Here is a 17425-nt window from a genome sequence, read left to right on the forward strand (position 1 = left end):
AAAAGATTAGGGAAGTATTGGGACAGACCAACCAAACCCCATGTCACAGGGTGACTGTCCCAGATCTGCTCATTAACGTAAAGTCTAGCCTAGGCATTTCTGAGTTAAGGCACTAGAGCTGCCCATGCTTGAATGGCAGGACATATTAAATGAGGAGGAATATCGGCAGGGATCATCATCCTCCCACAGTCTATCAGTTCTAGGGCTCTGCTCCTGGCCCTTCAGGCTTCTTCCAAGTCTAATATCTTAAGAAAGGTACAATGAACTAAACAAGGAGAGACAATGGAGAGAGAGAGAGAGAGAGAGAGAGAGAGAGAGAGAGAGAGAGAGAGCTTGAAAGGTGCTGCCCAATGCTGAGAATAATTAAATTCAGAGCTATGGGTGTGACTCAGTGGTAGAGTATTTGCCTAGCATGCTTGAAGCCATAGTTAAATCCCCAGCAACACACACACACACACACACACACACACACACACATACATACACACACACACACACCTCGACCTGCGTGGCTGTTAATTCAGAAACCAGTGAAAGGCAATGGCGGATGGAGAAAAGACAAACAGATACACATAGAAAAATCTGGGGCCCAATGGTCATTACACCCTGATAGAGATATAATGACCCAAGCTAGCTCAGCACATTTATTATATTATTATTATTTTAACATCAAAAGGATTTTGTGTGTGTGTGAGAGAAAGTTTATTCAAAGCATGTAGGACAAAAGATGAACTTCTGGGCAGCCCAATTATAATTACCAACTTTGCACTCATAATTGTTTATCCCCAGCAGCTGATGTTTGATCTCAGGGTCAAGACTGAGAGTCCACGTGGCAAGCATGGAAACTCCTTTGAACAGGGTGTCACCACAGTGTCACAATCAGAGACCATGATTCAAATCACCCTTACACACACACACACACACACACACACACACACACACACTAAATCCAAGTACTTTCAGCCTATGTACAGTACTTTCTTTTCTGTGAGTTTCTTTCTGACTAGAACAAAAGGTGAGCACTTATATTTTACCTCTAATGCCACCCATGGCTGCAAAATCTGGAAACTACAGAGGCAACCTCCCCTTGAAGGCTCTCTAAATTACCTATCCAAAGCCTCAGAAAAACAAACACCCACACACTTTTGTACTGAAGACTATTATTTGAAAGCAAAGCTTGGAATGTTCATCATGGAACACAGAGTCCTCTATGTTCTTATACCACAATTCCTGATACTTGTTATAATTAAATATACTACCGGAATAAACAGATACAGAGCCTAAAGTAAGGGAACTGTCGGTGTTCTGCTTCAAGCAGGACTCCCTTAGTTACATTTACCTGAAAGGGTACATCTTGCTGACTTCTTAGCATGAGGCACACTCTTCTTTGGTGAATTAAGGCTGTAGGACCAGTGTCATCTACTGGGGCCTCATGTGCAGGGGCTTGAGTTTAGGAATTGCCTCACTTGAGGCAATTACTCTTTTCTGAGCATCACAAACCAAGCTAAAGAACTCATTCTACAAGTGAAGGGAAAATCTATGGTTAATTTCTGTACCCAAATCCAGCTCTTTCTCGTGGTCACAGAGATCCCCAAATGGCATCCTCCAAGATGGCAAAGCCCTGGAGTCCTGCCTGGTAACCCCTTTCAGAATCAACCGAATCCTCATAAGATGGCTCTCATCCTTCCTAGTTCTGTCAAAATTGCTAGAACTGGTGTATCTGGGGGGCACGCCACAAGCCCTGCCTCTCCCGAGCGTGTTGCTACATTGTTCACCAATATTCCTTTAGTCCCCCTCCTCTGGGAAACCCCTTGCCTGTAAGAGTTCTTTGCCATTCTCAAGTCCACTCCCAAGGCTTTAAGGCCCCGCTGAAGGAACCAGGGCTGCAGCTGCTGCATGACCAGCTGCCCTCATTCCCAGCTGAGAACCGAGGGCCCAGACATTCATTCAACAGTTGCAGACCCAAGATGAGTATGAGATGAAGCCTATCTTGAAGGAGCTTCAAATCCAGTAGGAAAGACTGACAATTAACAATGGATTAAAATTCAAGGCAGTGGCAGTGAAGTCTCAAGAGACAGGCAAGTGAGCTGACTGGAGAGCAAGGGAGAAGGAAAGACCTAGGCAGCATTTTTATAGGGAATGTCCATCATGCATCAGCATTGGAGCTTAGAAGCATACCGTGAGGGATAAGTAGAAATGAAAAAATGTCTTCAGGCTGAAGAGCAGAGACCCAAAAGTTTAAAAGTGCATAGGGTCCTTGGAGAAATTTAAGACAAATTTAGTTGAAGGAAGAGGTAGATCCATGGCGGTGGTTAGGAGGAGACTGATGGAAAGTACAGAGTCCTGTCCAGGGGGTGCTGTCCACATAACTAGACCCCTCAGCTGGAAATCAAGGTAATGTGTTTTTGTCCTCCAGTCGGGACAAAAAAGATGGAAACCCTGAGCTGTAGGATCCATAGCCAGGTTTTGAGCAGAGGAGGGATGCCTCACTTGTGTTTGGAAAGACAGCTGCGCATTAGGGAGCAGATGGAAGCTGGGCACTAGATCTGTGAGACAGCACCTGCCCATCCAGGTGCGGGAGGTGAGAGCAGCTGACATTGGCTGCAGTAGCAACTGGAGAGGGGTGAGTGGATGGCCCAGGAAAGGAAAGTGAAACCACAAAGGGTGACATCAGGAGAGGAGGGGAGAGTGAAACCAAACCAGTACTGAAGTTTGGGGGCTGAAAGCCTAGGAGGAAAGTGGTGCCAGGAACCAGGATCTAGAGAAGAGAGAATAGCTCTGAAAGGCTGAGCTGTAGGAAGCTACTGGGTTCATTTGGGAGCTGCTGATTTGAGGTATAGACAGAGGAACAAGGGTCTGTCTTAAAATAGCCCTAAAGGATTCAGTTCTTATGGAACTTAGGGAAAACTACAGAAGCCACATAGCCGAATCCCACCGCAGAGCATTTTGCAATGAACCCGAGTCTGTTTTACGTAAATTGCCAACATTTCTCAAATAAACTAAGGCCATGTCATCGAATCATTCCGTGCAGCTTTTTGTCATCTTTATGAGACATCTTTATGCCTTGGAGAGAAAGGCAAGACAGAATTAAGAGACAAGTGGTTGTGTACCTTGGAAGCTTCTGTCCCCAAAAGACAAATAGGCCATGCATGCAAATAAATACTCACTATCACAGGAATGAAACTGAGGTTTTGTTGTCCTAGCAGGCATCTTTATTGATAAAGCCAAGTTCATCAGGATTAGACAGATAGCTATAAATTGTTATAGAATGATGGCATGCATGTACCCATTGTCACAGAGCTTATGAATGACAGGGATGAAATCAATAGCAAGATCCAACCATATTTAATGCTTACAGCTACAAAACTCTTACCCATACTATTTACTACTATTTCTTCTCTTACAGAGGAGCCATCTAGGTACAGAGAGATTAAGTAACTTGTTCAAGGTCACACAGCTAGGAAGTAATGAAACCTTAATTCCTTGAAGGAAGTTGAATGGGGCTGCAGAGATAATACTTCAAGAATCTGAGACCTTAAAGAACAAGTAAGAGTTAACCAACCCAGTGAAGCCAAGGAAGACAACATTCTAGGACAAGGAGATAGCATTAAAGGACCTGGGAGCACAGGAATATAATTTTCTGGGAACAAAAAAAAATCTGGCATGATGAAAATAGATAAAGCGAAGGGACACAAGCCTGAACACACAATATCAGAGCTCACTCTGGGGGCATCATGAACCATGCCTTACAGTTTGGAATTTGGGCTGAAGGCAACAGGGAGCCACCAACGATTAAGAGAGTTCAGAGACTTGAGATGTAGCTTGGTGGTACAGTGTTTGCCTAGCATGTGCAAGGCCTTGGGTTCAATCCCCAGAATAATAATAATAATAGAAGAAGAAGAAGAAGAAGAAAAACAAAAGAGAGCAATAAACAGCTAGAAGATAATTCTGATACCAGGTAGAGGAAAGAGGCAGCTAAGACACCAGATTAAAATAACAATAATTCTTATTAAAGAAATCTGAATCAGGACTATGGTTCAGGCTTTTCAAACAGCATAAGCCCCTGAGCCGGGCACCACCATTGTGTGAGAAGCACTGGATCGCTCAGTGATTTAATCTCAGGAAAGATTAAAAGTCTCTGCTGTGGGAGCCACAGCATGGCTCACCCAGGGGCTGGAAAGACAGCTCTGGGTTAGAGAAGACATGGATGCAGGGGACGAGGCAGAATGTCCTACAAAAGGACACCTTTGAGAAGTCTGGTCACTGATCAATAAGAAGGAGAAAGTAGGTACAGGAAACAGGTATATTGTGCAGTGGAAGGAGTGTCCCCTCTGAGCTGCAGGCCACGGCCACAGTGACAGCACAGGAGCAGTGGAGGTACACAAGGTACTGATCACCAGTGACCAAGGGCAGGACCCTGAGCTCTGTGACTCTGGTCTCTTTGAGGCTGAGACCACCTTGGAGGCAGAACTCAGGTTTGCCTGGGGCTTGGGAGAGGAGACACATGGAGAACCATGCCCTCACCTGCCATGTCCTTGGACAGAACACTCGTACAGTTAGAAGTGCATCTCAGTTTTGTGACCGTGGTGTCATCCTGGAGTGGCAGAGGCGGTGCCAGCACACTGAAGCTCACGGCCCCTGTGCAGAGCCTCAGCAATCTGCGCCTGACATGGGTGCCACCTGCTTACCTAATGTGTTTGTCTTAGGGCCAACTCTGTGACATGGAATCCACACAAGATGATGGGAGTCCCTCTGCAGTGCTCCGCCTTCCTGGTTAGAGAAGAGGTAGGTCTTCCCTGATTCTGTGTCCCAGCCCTTGGGTGGGGTTTGGTGGTCTTTGCAGAGAAGACTTTCTTTGGAACCATCAGGATCTTTAGGTCTTCCTTCCTGCGTGGCTCACACTCTCCAGAAAGCACTCCTCCAAACTGCTGTCGGGAGGGTGGGCAGCAGGTGTCAGGAGGTCCAAAAAGGCTCAGGAGACCTAAACCTTCAGAATAGAAACTTCAGACTAATCTCCATGCTTTCAGTATAAGCCTCCTTTCCTCAGCTACACTTGGTGTCCCTGACCCAGAGACCCTCCATGCTACTCTCTTAGAAAATTAAATTTCCAGTTTTCTTCTAGAATATGAGAAGAAGCAATTTTTTACCATAAGAAAAAAAGAAAAATTATAGTTTTTACCATAAGGAAAAATATGCATGATATAGGATTAGTGTATTATATATCAAATAATTCTGTCCTATTTGATTTAATATTTAATACCACAATCGGAATGTAAGGCATCTGCATATGTATATATGTATTAATCAGCAAAGAAGAGAATAAGCAAAGACCATTTTTATTAAAGATTCTTCTATGAATAAAGTCTAAAGTCACTGTGCAGATATTTACTGTGCCTCTGTGTCTCCCTCGTATGAGGGAGAAAGGAGGCAGAAGCCACAGCTCACTCCTATGCTTATTTTGTTGATAAGACCCATCAAATAAAGAGTTTTTATTTTGTTAGAATCAATAAGGCAACCTCACATTGAAGAGACTTTTAAGTATTTATCTTTACTTGCTTTAAAATATTTTGTTTTTCTATTATAAACTCGATGTATAATTATTTAAGAAAATTTGGGCAGGACAGAAAATAGAATTTAGAGTTGGCCAAAATTCTGTCATTTGAAGATAAAAGTTATTTACTGTCTTAAAATATTTTCTCCTACAATTTTCTAGGAATATATATATATCATATGTTTATATATGTATTTATAATAAATACATATATTAAGTAGCCTTGCTATCATCTACATCATATATACATTTTTCTTTTTATACTTAATATCATATTATAAACATGATATTCCATAATGTGATTTTTCATGGCCTCAATATATCCTATTTTATGAGACATAATGGTTTGATAAAATCCTTAAACATGTATCTTTGATCACATTCCTGATTATTTTCTTAAAGTAGATTCTTCAGAGTGGAATTGCTAGGTCAAGGCATATTATTTCTATGGTTCTTAATACCTCCTCTTGGCAACTGCAAATTTCAGCAACGTGCCTTCTGTCTGCATCAAATAAATTAAAATTTTGACACAGGATTGAAGACAGACTGCCTTTCCAAAACAAGATGAATGCATTGAAAAAAACCTTTCAAACTGGTTGTTCATCAAGTAAACATCCAGTTTGATATATTCTCATCAATTCTAGCTCATGCATACTCCAGCTGTATTACCTGAAGGGAAAAACAAGTTTGTTTGTTTTTTTAATATTTATCCTTAAGTTTTAGGTGGACACAATATCTTTTTTTTTTTTCTTTTATATATTTTTATTCATTTTCTAAGCGATATTTGGCAAAATTATTTCCATTTCTTCAGAAGCTCATTGAAATTTTAAGTGATAAATCATTGGAAAAAGCAATATCTTTTTCCCTTCAAATATAGCGAGAAATGTGATTTCATTTTCAATTGCTCACTTGTTTACTTTTACAAAATACAAAGTGTTTCCAAAATACAAAGTAATATTTTTTTATTTATCTGACTAATTTAAATTTAAAAGTTCCTTTAAAGGCTGGGGATGTAGCTTATTGGTAGAGTGCTTGACTAGCACACACAAGGCCCTGGGTTTGACCCCAGCACACATAAAAAAAATTTCTGTAAAATGGTAGTTTTTACTCTGAACACATCAAATTTTCAGATAGACCATAATTATTATTTTTACATATTCCTTTTTTTTTATTGGTCCTTCATAACATTACATAGTTCTTAATACATCATATTACACGGTTTGATTCAAGTGGATTATGAACTCCCGCTTTTACCCCGTATACAAATTGCTGTATCACATCAGTTACCCTTCCATTGATTGACATATTGCCTTTCTAGTGTCTGATGTATTCTGCTGTCTGTCCTATTGTCTACTATCCCCCCTCCCCTCCCCTCCCCTCCCCTCCCCTTTTCTCTCTCTACCCCTTCTACTGTAAATCATGTCTTCCATTTGTATTCTCTTGACTTACCCCTCCTTACCTCTTATATGACATTTTGTATAACCCTGAGGATCGCCTTCCATTTCCATGCAATTTCCCTTCTCACTCCCTTTCCCTCCCACCTCTCATCCCTGTTTACTGTAAATATTCTTCTCAAGCTCTTCGTCCCTACCCTGTCCTTGTTTACACCCCTTATATCAAAGGAGTCATTTGGTATTTGTTTTTTAAAGATTGACTAGCTTCACTTAGCATAATCTGCTCTAATGCCATCCATTTCCCTCCAAATTCTATAATTTTGTCATTTTTTAATGCAGAGTAATACTCCATAGTGTATAAATGCCACATTTTTTTTATCCATTCATCTATTGAAGGGCATCTAGGCTGGTTCCACAGTCTTGCTATCGTGAATTGAGCTGCTATGAACATCGATGTAGCAGTGTCCCTGTAGCATGCTCTTGTTAGGGCTTTAGGGAATAGACCGAGAAGGGGAATAGCTGGGTCAAATGGTGGTTCCATTCCCAGCTTTCCAAGAAATCTCCATACTGCTTTCCAAATTGGCTGCACCAATTTGCAGTCCCACCAGCAATGAACAAGAGTGCCCTTTTCCCCGCATCCTCTCCAGCACTTATTGTTGTTTGACTTCCTAATGGCTGCCAGTCTTACTGGAGTGAGATGGTATCTTAGGGTAGTTTTGATTTGCATTTCTCTGACTGCTAGCGATGGTGAGCATTTTTTCATGTACTTGTTGATTGATTGTATGTCCTCCTCTGAGAAGTGTCTGTTCAGGTCCTTGGCCCATTTATTGATTGGGTTATTTGTTATCTTATTGTCTAATTTTTTGAGTTCTTTGTATATTCTGGTTATTAGGGCTCTATCTGAAGTGTGTGGAGTAAAGATTTGTTCCCAGGATGTAGGCTCCCTATTTATCTCTCTTATTGTTTCTTTTGCTGAGAAAAAACTTTTTAGTTTGAGTAAGTCCCATTTGTTGATTCTATTTGTTAACTCTAGCGCTATGGGTGTCCTATTGAGGAATTTGGAGCCCGATCCCACAGCGTGTAGATCATAACCAACTTTTTCTTCTATCAGATGCCGTGTCTCTGATTTAATATCAAGCTCCTTGATCCATTTTGAGTTAACTTTTGTGCACGGCGAGAGATAGGGATTCAGATTCATTTTGGTGCAAATGGATTTCCAGTTTTCCCAGCACCATTTGTTGAAGATGCTATCCTTCCTCCATTGCATGCTTTTAGCCCCTTTATCAAAAATAAGATAGTTGTAGTTTTGTGGATTGGTTACTGTGTCCTCTATTCTATACCATTGGTCCACCCGCCTGTTTTGGTACCAGTACCATGCTGTTTTTGTAACTATTGCTCTGTAGTATAGTTTGAAGTCTGGTATCGCTATACCGCCTGATTCACACTTCCTGCTTAGTATTGTTTTTGCTATTCTGGGTCTTTTATTATTCCATATGAATTTCATGATTCTTTTATCTATTTCTACAAGATATGCTGTTGGGATTTTGATTGGTATTGCATTGAACTTATAGAGAACTTTTGGTAATATCGCCATTTTGATGATGTTAGTTCTGCCTATCCATGAGCAGGGTATGTTTTTCCATCTTCTAAGGTCTTCTTCTATGTCTTTCTTTAGGGTTCTGTAATTTTCATTGTATAAATCTTTCACCTCTTTTGTTAGGTTGATTCCCAAGTATTTTATTTTTTGGGGGGATATTGTGAATGGAGTAGTTGTCCTCATTTCCATTTCAGAGGATTTGTCGCTCATATACAGGAATGCCTTTGATTTCTGCGTGTTGATCTTATATCCTGCCACTTTGCTGAATTCATTTATTAGCTCTAATAGCTTCTTTGTAGACCCTTTTGGGTCTGCTAGGTATAGAATCATATCATCTGCAAATAGTGATAATTTAAGTTCTTCTTTTCCTATTTTTATGCCTTTAATTTCTTTTGACTGTCTAATTGCTCTGGCCAGTGTTTCGAGGACTATGTTGAACAGAAGTGGTGAGAGAGGGCATCCCTGTCTTGTACCAGATCTTAGAGGGAATGCCTTCAATTTTTCTCCATTCAGAATGATGCTGGCCTGTGGCTTATCATAGATTGCTTTTACAATGTTGAGGTATGATCCTGTTATCCCTAATTTTTCTAGGTTTTGAACATAAAGGGATGCTGTACTTTGTCGAATGCTTTTTCTGCATCTATTGAGATGATCATATGGTTCTTATTTTTAAGTCTATTGATGTGGTGAATAACATTTATTGATTTCCGTATATTAAACCAGCCTTGCATCCCAGGGATGAATCCTACTTGATCATGATGTATAATTTTTTTGATATGTATTTGAATCCGATTCACCAGAATTTTATTGAGGATTTTTGCGTCAAGGTTCATTAGAGATATTGGTCTGTAGTTTTCTTTCTTTGAAGTGTCTTTGTCTGGTTTCGGAATCAGGGTGATGTTGGCCTCGTAGAATGAATTTGGAAGTTCTCCCTCTTTTTCTATTTCCTGAAATAGCTTGAAAAGTATTGGTGTTAGTTCCTCTTTAAAGGTTTTGTAAAACTCTGCTGTATACCCATCCGGTCCTGGGCTTTTCTTAGTTGGTAGTCTTTTGATGGTTTCTTCTATTTCCTCTATTGTTATTGGTCTGTTTAGGTTGTCTATATCCTCCTGGCTCAATCTGGGCAGATCATAGGACTCAAGGAATTTATCTATGCCTTCACTATCTTCTATTTTATTGGAGTATAAGGATTCAAAGTAATTTCTGATTATCTTCTGTATTTCTGAAGTGTCTGTTGTGATATTGCCTTTTTCATCCCGTATGCTAGTAATTTGGGTTCTCTCTCTTCTTCTCTTCGTTAGCATGGCTAAGGGTCTGTCAATTTTATTTATTTTTTCAAAGAACCAGCTTTTAGTTTTGTCAATTTTTTCAATTGTTTCTTTTGTTTCAATTTCATTAATTTCAGCTCTGATTTTAATTATTTCTTGCCTTCTACTTCTTTTGCTGTTGTTTTGCTCTTCTTTTTCTAGGATTTTGAGATGAAGTATGAGATCATTTATTTGTTGGTTTTTTCTTTTTTTGAGGAATGAACTCCAAGCAATGAATTTTCCTCTTAGAACTGCTTTCAATGTGTCCCATAGATTCCGATATGTTGTGTCTGTGTTTTCATTTAACTCTAGGAATTTTTTAATTTCCTCCTTGATGTCTTCTAAAACCCATTGGTCACTCAGCAACCTATTGTTCATTCTCCAGGTGATGCTTGCTTTTTCCTTTCTTCTTTTATCATTGATTTTCAGTTTCATTCCATTATGATCAGATAAGATGCATGGTATTATCTCTACCCCTTTGTATTGTCTAAGAGTTGCCCTGTGACATAGTATATGGTCTATTTTTGAGAAGGTTCCATGTGCTGCTGAGAAAAAAGTGTAGCTACTTGATGTTGGGTGGTATAGTCTATATATGTCAATTAAGTCTAGGTTGTTAATTGTGTTATTGAGTTCTATAGTTTCCTTATTTAACTTTTGTTTGGAAGATCTGTCCAGTGGTGAGAGAGGTGTGTTGAAGTCTCCCATGATTATTGTATGTTGGTCTATTAGACTCTTGAACTTGAGAAGAGTTTGCTTGATGAACACGGCTGCACCATTATTTGGGGCATATATATTTATGATTGTTATGTCTTGTTGGTGTATGGTTCCCTTGAGCAGTGTGAAGTGTCCTTCTATATCCCTTTTGATTAGCTTTGGCTTGAAATCTATTTTATTAGATATGAGTATGGACACTCCTGCTTGTTTCCGCGGTCCATATGAGTGATATGATTTTTCCCAACCTTTCACCTTCAGTCTATGTATATCTTTTCCTATCAAATGCGTCTCCTGTAGACAGCATATTGTTGGGTCTTGTTTTTTGATCCATTCTACTAGCCTGTGTCTCTTAATTGGTGAGTTTAAGCCATTAACATTTAGGGTTATTATTGAGATATGGTTTGTTCTTCTATCCATATTTGTTTATTGATGTTACTAAACCTGATTTGTTATCCTCTTTGACTACTTTCCCCCCTTTACTGTCCTACCTCCCATTGTTGGTTTTCAATGTTATTTTCCATTTCCTCTTCCTGTAATGTTTTGCCAAGGATTTTTTGAAGAGATGGTTTTCTAGCTGCAAATTCTTTTAACTTTTGTTTGTCGTGGAAGGTTTTAATTTCATCTTCTAACCTGAAGCTTAATTTCGCCGGATACACGATTCTTGGTTGGAGCCCATTGTCTTTCAGTGTTTGAAATATGTTATTCCAGGATCTTCTAGCTTTCAGAGTCTGTGTTGAGAGATCAGCTGTTATCCTGATTGGTTTACCCCTAAATGTAATCTGCTTTCTTTCTCTTACAGCTTTTAAAATTCTCTCCTTATTCTGTATGTTGGACATCTTCATTATAATGTGTCTAGGTGTGGATCTCTTATGATTTTGCACATTCGGCGTCCTGTAGGCTTCTAGGATTTGGGATTCTGTCTCAATCTTCAATTCTGGGAAGTTTTCTCGTATTATTTCACTGAATAGACTGTTTATTCCTTTGGAATGGAGCTCTGTGCCTTCCTGTATCCCAATGACTCTTAAATTTGGTCTTTTGATATTGTCCCATAATTCTTGGATGTTCTGCTCATGGTTTCTTAGCAGACTTGCTGAGCTGTCTATGTTCTTTTCCAGTTGAAATACTTTGTCTTCATTGTCTGATGTTCTCTCTTCTAAGTGATCTACTCTGCTGGTAGTATTCTCAATTGAGTTTTTAAGTTGGTTTATTGTTTCCTGCATTTCTAGAATTTCAATTTGTTTGTTTTTTATTACCTCTATCTCCCTGTGAAATTGATCTTTTACTTCCTGGATTTGTTTGTCAATGTGATCTTTCATTGTCTGATTTTGCTGTCTCATGTCTTCCTTGAGACTCCAGATCATCTGAAGCATATATATCCTGAACTCTTTATCTGATATTCCATCTGTTGCAGCTATTACCTCTTCTAAAGTTGAGTTGACCTGCATTGCTTGTGGTCCTTTCTTTCCTTGTCTTTTCATACTGCTCGCGTTTCTTTCTGCTTGGTGCAACTGTTGTGTTTTGAAATTTACCCCCTATTTATTTATGTTGCTCTTGTATACTTGAAAAGTCTCCCTTGCAGGTGCGGGCGGCGGCTGTGCCCCTACTCCAATTGGGGTGACGTGTCTACCACGCTGGCGGCTCTCTGGGCCTGTTCCGGGAGTGGAAGGCGGCTCTGCTCTGTCCCTATTCCAATTGGGGTGTCGTGACTACAATGCTGGCAGGTCGCTGGGCCTGTTCCGGGCGTGGGCGGTGGGCTTGGCTGGCGGGATTCCACCTAATGGCAGTCCCTAACCTCCCTGCTTGCTAATTAATGGCTTCCCTGAGGCGCCACGCCTTCTGTAGCTGCGGGGCAGGCCGCGCGAATCAGTTGGCCTGGATCTCCGGGGTCCTGCTGCTGGCTATTTTGATGTTGCAAGCTGTTGGAGAGTGGTGGTGTATTCTTCAGCTTTCCCGGATGGTGGCCGCTGACTGCCTGGATGGAGTGTCCGCTGTTTTGATGTTGCACTCTGAAGGAGAGTGGCGGTGTATCCTTCAGCTTTCCCGGATGGTGGCCGCTGACTGCCTCGGTGGAGTGTCCGCTGTGGGGGATGGGACTGTACCGCTTCCTTCCCCTTCTGAGATCCCGTGCTCGGCCCAAGGGTCCGTGTGGGCTTGGCTGGTGGGATTCCACCTAATGGCCTTCCCTAACCTCCCTGCTTGTTAATTAATGGCTTCACTGAGGCGCCACTCCTTCTGTCGCCGCAGGGCAGGCCACGCGAATCAGTTGGCCTGGATCTCCGGGGCCCTGCTGCAGGCTGCTGGGATCCCTGGCACTCTATCACTTTGATTTTTTCTGCTTGCCCCTCCCCCAGCGCTGACTAGCCAGGTTTCCTTTTGGCTGCTACTGGGAGGAGGGGTTGGAGGTCAGGTGTCTCTGGTTTCCCCCTAGTCTGTATGGAGGCTCAGCTTGATACTCCCTCTCCCGGCAAGCCTAGGAGAGATTTTATGCGAATTCCCGCTGTCTGGGGGGTGAGCTGAATGACACCGACCTGTTTGGATGTTGCACTCTGAAGGAGAGTGGCGGTGTATCCTTCAGCTTTCCCGGATGGTGGCCGCTGACTGCCTCGGCGGAGTGTCCGCTGTGGGGGATGGGACTGTACCGCTTCCTTCCCCTTCTGAGAACCCGTGCTCGGCCCAAGGGTCCGTGTGGGCTTGGCTGGTGGGATTCCACCTAATGGCCTTCCCTAACCTCCCTGCTTGTTAATTAATGGCTTCACTGAGGCGCCACGCCTTCTGTAGCCGCAGGGCAGGCCACGCGAATCAGTTGGCCTGGATCTCCGGGGCCCTGCTGCAGGCTGCTGGGATCCCTGGCACTCTATCACTTTGATTTTTTCTGCTTGCCCCTCCCCCCACAATATCTTTATTTTACATTTTTTTATGTGGTGCTGAGGATCTAACCCAGTGCCTCGTGCATGCTAGGCAAGCACTCTACCACTGCGCCACAACCTCAGCCTGAAAAACAAGTTTTTGTTACTTAGATTTCAGACAGATGTTTGACAGTGGCTCCCTTAGATCTATCACCATAGATTCAAAATGTAATGTCAGCCAACAGGCAGATTCGGAAGTGATTAGATGACTGCATGGGAAAGACCTGCTGATAGGTAATTTAATATTTGTTCTCCAGGAGAGACTCGTGGCTTGGCATCTAACCCTCTTACATTCAAAATATTCATTGATGGTTTGAGTAAAACACAGAAGTTTATTTTAGTTTCAGATGAGAAGAAGCTGGAAGAGAGAGGAGATAAGTGTAGTGACGGAATCAGAATACAAGATGAGTTTTACAGACTGGTCCTGCAAGCCACAGTTAAGAAAGGGAAGTTGTTCATGGGAATCATTGCAAAGCTCTGCCCTTAGGTCCAAGGATGGGTGATTATTTTGACTGAACATAGCAGCCTTGTTTCACACATAGCTAAATTGTTGGACTTGTGTAAATAAAAGATGTAGGACTTTAGGTTGTACTCTTCAGGATCAACCAGGAATAATAATAAAAATAAAATTATCCAAATAACTATGGCTTCTGTGTGTGTGTGATGCTGGGGATTGAACCCAGGGCCTTGTGTATACAAGGCAAGCACTCTATCAACTGAGCTCTATGCCCAGCCCTCAAATGACTATGAATGAGATAAAAGAAGTCAACTTTCAGCAGAGAGATGTGGTAGGGTCCCATGCCCTCTGGTTAAACCAGGGCTTGCAGTGCTTTGCTTAGCTCTGTGCCAAATCTTATATGGGACCTCATCAAGCAAGAATTCCAACATAGAGGAACCATTGATGAACATGCAAAGGGGAATGGCTCAAAGATTTAACCTGGGAGAAGAAAAAGAAAACAAACGTACTAAAGGGCTGAGAAGGGGAGAGGCACTTTCACAGTTTGGGACTCTCAAGTGAAAGAGATTCATTTTGCTTTGTTTTCCCAAGCATTTGTGAAGGGGGGGGTGGGTTAATAACACCGGGTGACACAAATTTGGTGGCAAAAATCATAATACACAGTGGATTTTAAGTTTGACTTGGGGTTGATAAAAGCAATACTTTTTTTAAAGTAAGCTTTTTGATAGTAGGAATAAGCTAATCATCAGGAGAGATGAATGAATATGGATTGGACAACCACATGTGAGTAACACAATAGGTAGGATTCCTTAATTGGATAGAAATAGATTAAATGAGCTCTAAACTCCCTTCCAAATCCAAGAGTTTATAATGTTCTCATAAACAGCTTATTTTTTTTCCTTGGGTCCAAGAAATAATAGCATCTTATAAGATGGCAATAATTTTTCTGTGGTTATAGAGATCTCTGCTTAAAAAAGATGGAGATATTTTGAATTAGAGTTAAAACAAGTTTTAATATTTCTGGAGTTATTGAAGACTTTCATACAGTGCCTGAAAAAGAGGGATTTATGATGCAGAGTTTCCTAAATTTATTTGAGTTTGAGAACTCCATTTTGTATAGCAACTGTACAAAATGATGGTTGATAGCTACCAGAACCAGGTAGTTTGCTCATTAGAGACTTATGCATGGATATTGTCATCACCTTTCTTTGTTCTTTTGCATAGAGTAAGACTGGTGTGGCCCAGCATTTAGAGTTAAGCGCTTTGAGTCGTTTTTTCTTAGATGGATCTTGGTCTGATCCATCCAACTTGGGAGGATCTGTCTGATCCATCCACCCTTCCACACTCTCTGAGATGGTCCCCCTTAGTTTCAATGGCATCTAATCTGTGAGTTTACATGGCCAGAGAAAGAACCATACAAAGTTTCTGTGAATGAATCAAGATGGAAGCACATATTGTAATTTTCACGTCTTATTTGTCTCCAAGTGAATTTTCTTTTGTGAATTCTTTCTACTGATCCAATACAAATATGTCATATTTAATTTTTCTTATTCACAAAGTAACTTGGTGGATTCCATGAATAGGAAGTACCAGGTAAAGTCCAGTTCTCTTTTCTACCACTGGGGCACTCTGTCTTTCAAAACCTGGTTGAACTTTTGGTTGCATTTCACAGTGTCTTAGTTAGGATATTTTTAAAAATGAGTTCCCATTTCTAACTTCAACTCAGTGATCACATTGTAGTCTTTTCTTCCCTTGTCATGAGTCACACTAGAAGCAAAATCCAAATGCCAAAGCTTTTATAAAATCGCAATTACACGGTAGAAAACAAGAGTCACAGGCTTCCAGTAGTTCGTGACAAATTGAAACGTGGTGGGGTTTCCAGGGAGGAGACTGGCAATGCTATTTTAGTCAGAAAGCATGATTCATGCACTGTTCTTGGGAATGTTTGATCACTTTGTCACTCATTTCTGTGGCAGAGCCATGGTACCCGGGCAAATTCATGATCACGGACAATAAAATTTTCCTTTGCAACTTCCACAATCAAAGAACCCTGACCACTGAGATGGAACATGACATGGGAAAGATTGGTTACTTAAATTCATCTCAGAATTGCAATGTCTTTGCTTTTTGAGATTTTAGCACATACAATAACAGCAATAAAACCTTATGGTTTTCAAAGACAACTTGAGCTACATGATAAAATCCTTCAACGAGATATAGATGGAAGTGCTATAAAAACCACACTAACAGTATTTTACAGAATTGGATAATTTACAAAATATTCTAATTATAATTAATTATTCAGAACATCAGAATGTTTTCCCAAAGAATGAGCATTACACTGACTGCTTGCTCTTCCTTCCTTCCTTCCTTCCTTCCTTCCTTCCTTCCTTCCTTCCTTTCTTCCTTCCTTCCTTCCTTCCTTCCTTCCTTCCTTCCTATAAAAATGCCTTCTCTTAAAAGGAAGAGTAGAAATATACATCCTTGTTAGTTTTGGTAACATTCAATCCTGAGCTTTTTATCCCAGAGTTAACCTATGACAGTAGCCTGCCTGGACAGTCCTATTCAGAAGTTGGCCCCATCTTTTCTTAATCTCTCTCTTTCTTATTCTTATTGTTTTCTTTTCACAAGACATACAACATCCCTTTTGTTTACTTTTCTCTTAATAATTCCTACCACAGTATAAAGCTAATGGATAATCGGTAGCGTTTCCTAAACCTCCTCTTTTTTTCTTTTAGGGATTGATGCAGAGTTGCAACCAGATGCATGCCTCCTACCTCTTCCAGCAAGATAAACACTACGACCTGTCCTATGACACTGGAGACAAGGCCTTGCAGTGTGGACGCCATGTCGATGTTTTTAAACTATGGCTAATGTGGAGGGCAAAGGTGAGTGGGTGCAGACCAGCTGAATGTCAACTAGAGGTTGGGGGCGACCTTATCTGTGTTAAGGAACTGATTATCAAACTGAAAATCACTCACTCAAGATAGAGTTTCTTTAATCCTATATCTACAACATTCTACATGGGAAAGAGTATAATCAAACCCATTGTTTGTTTCCTTTTTGGCCCAACTATTTTAATGCCCACACTCATCTAGAAAACAAATCAATTTTGATACACATGGCAGAACATCTTGATTTTTGAGAGATATTTCTTCTTATTGTCATCATCATTTTTCTTGGATTTATTTTATCACCTACTCTTGGCTTATACCCACTGGTGGATCATCTAGGTCGTTGAATGCATTCTGAAAGTATATGTTTGGAAAATAAAAAAGGGTTGTTCCACCATGATAACTTGTTTTTGACATTTCAAAGCATAACCTCTAATGACAGGGCTCTTTTTAAAGCTCCAGAAGTACTTAACTACCTCCTTCTGTATGGGTTCTGTTTAGCTTAGAGTTCACCTGTAAGTGGTCTCTCCTCTCCCTGTAGGATAAACTCTGTAACTAATGGTGTGCACAACTGGCTGGATCTCACTATTGCCTTCCAAGAGAAT

General features: G+C 40.9%; 1 protein-coding gene across 1 annotated transcript in view; it reads left to right on the plus strand.

Annotated features, from left to right (window-relative positions):
• Window positions 1-17425, plus strand: part of Gad2 (glutamate decarboxylase 2) — a 75645-nt gene that overhangs the window by 45886 nt on the left and 12334 nt on the right. The window contains exons 12-13 of the mRNA XM_026401189.2: window positions 4707-4785; window positions 16665-16814. Coding sequence (XP_026256974.1) covers window positions 4707-4785; window positions 16665-16814 — 229 coding nt within the window. The remainder of the gene's footprint in view (window positions 1-4706; window positions 4786-16664; window positions 16815-17425) is intronic.

This window comes from Urocitellus parryii, chromosome 9, assembly GCF_045843805.1.
Source record: "Urocitellus parryii isolate mUroPar1 chromosome 9, mUroPar1.hap1, whole genome shotgun sequence".
Taxonomy (NCBI): Eukaryota; Metazoa; Chordata; class Mammalia; order Rodentia; family Sciuridae; genus Urocitellus; species Urocitellus parryii.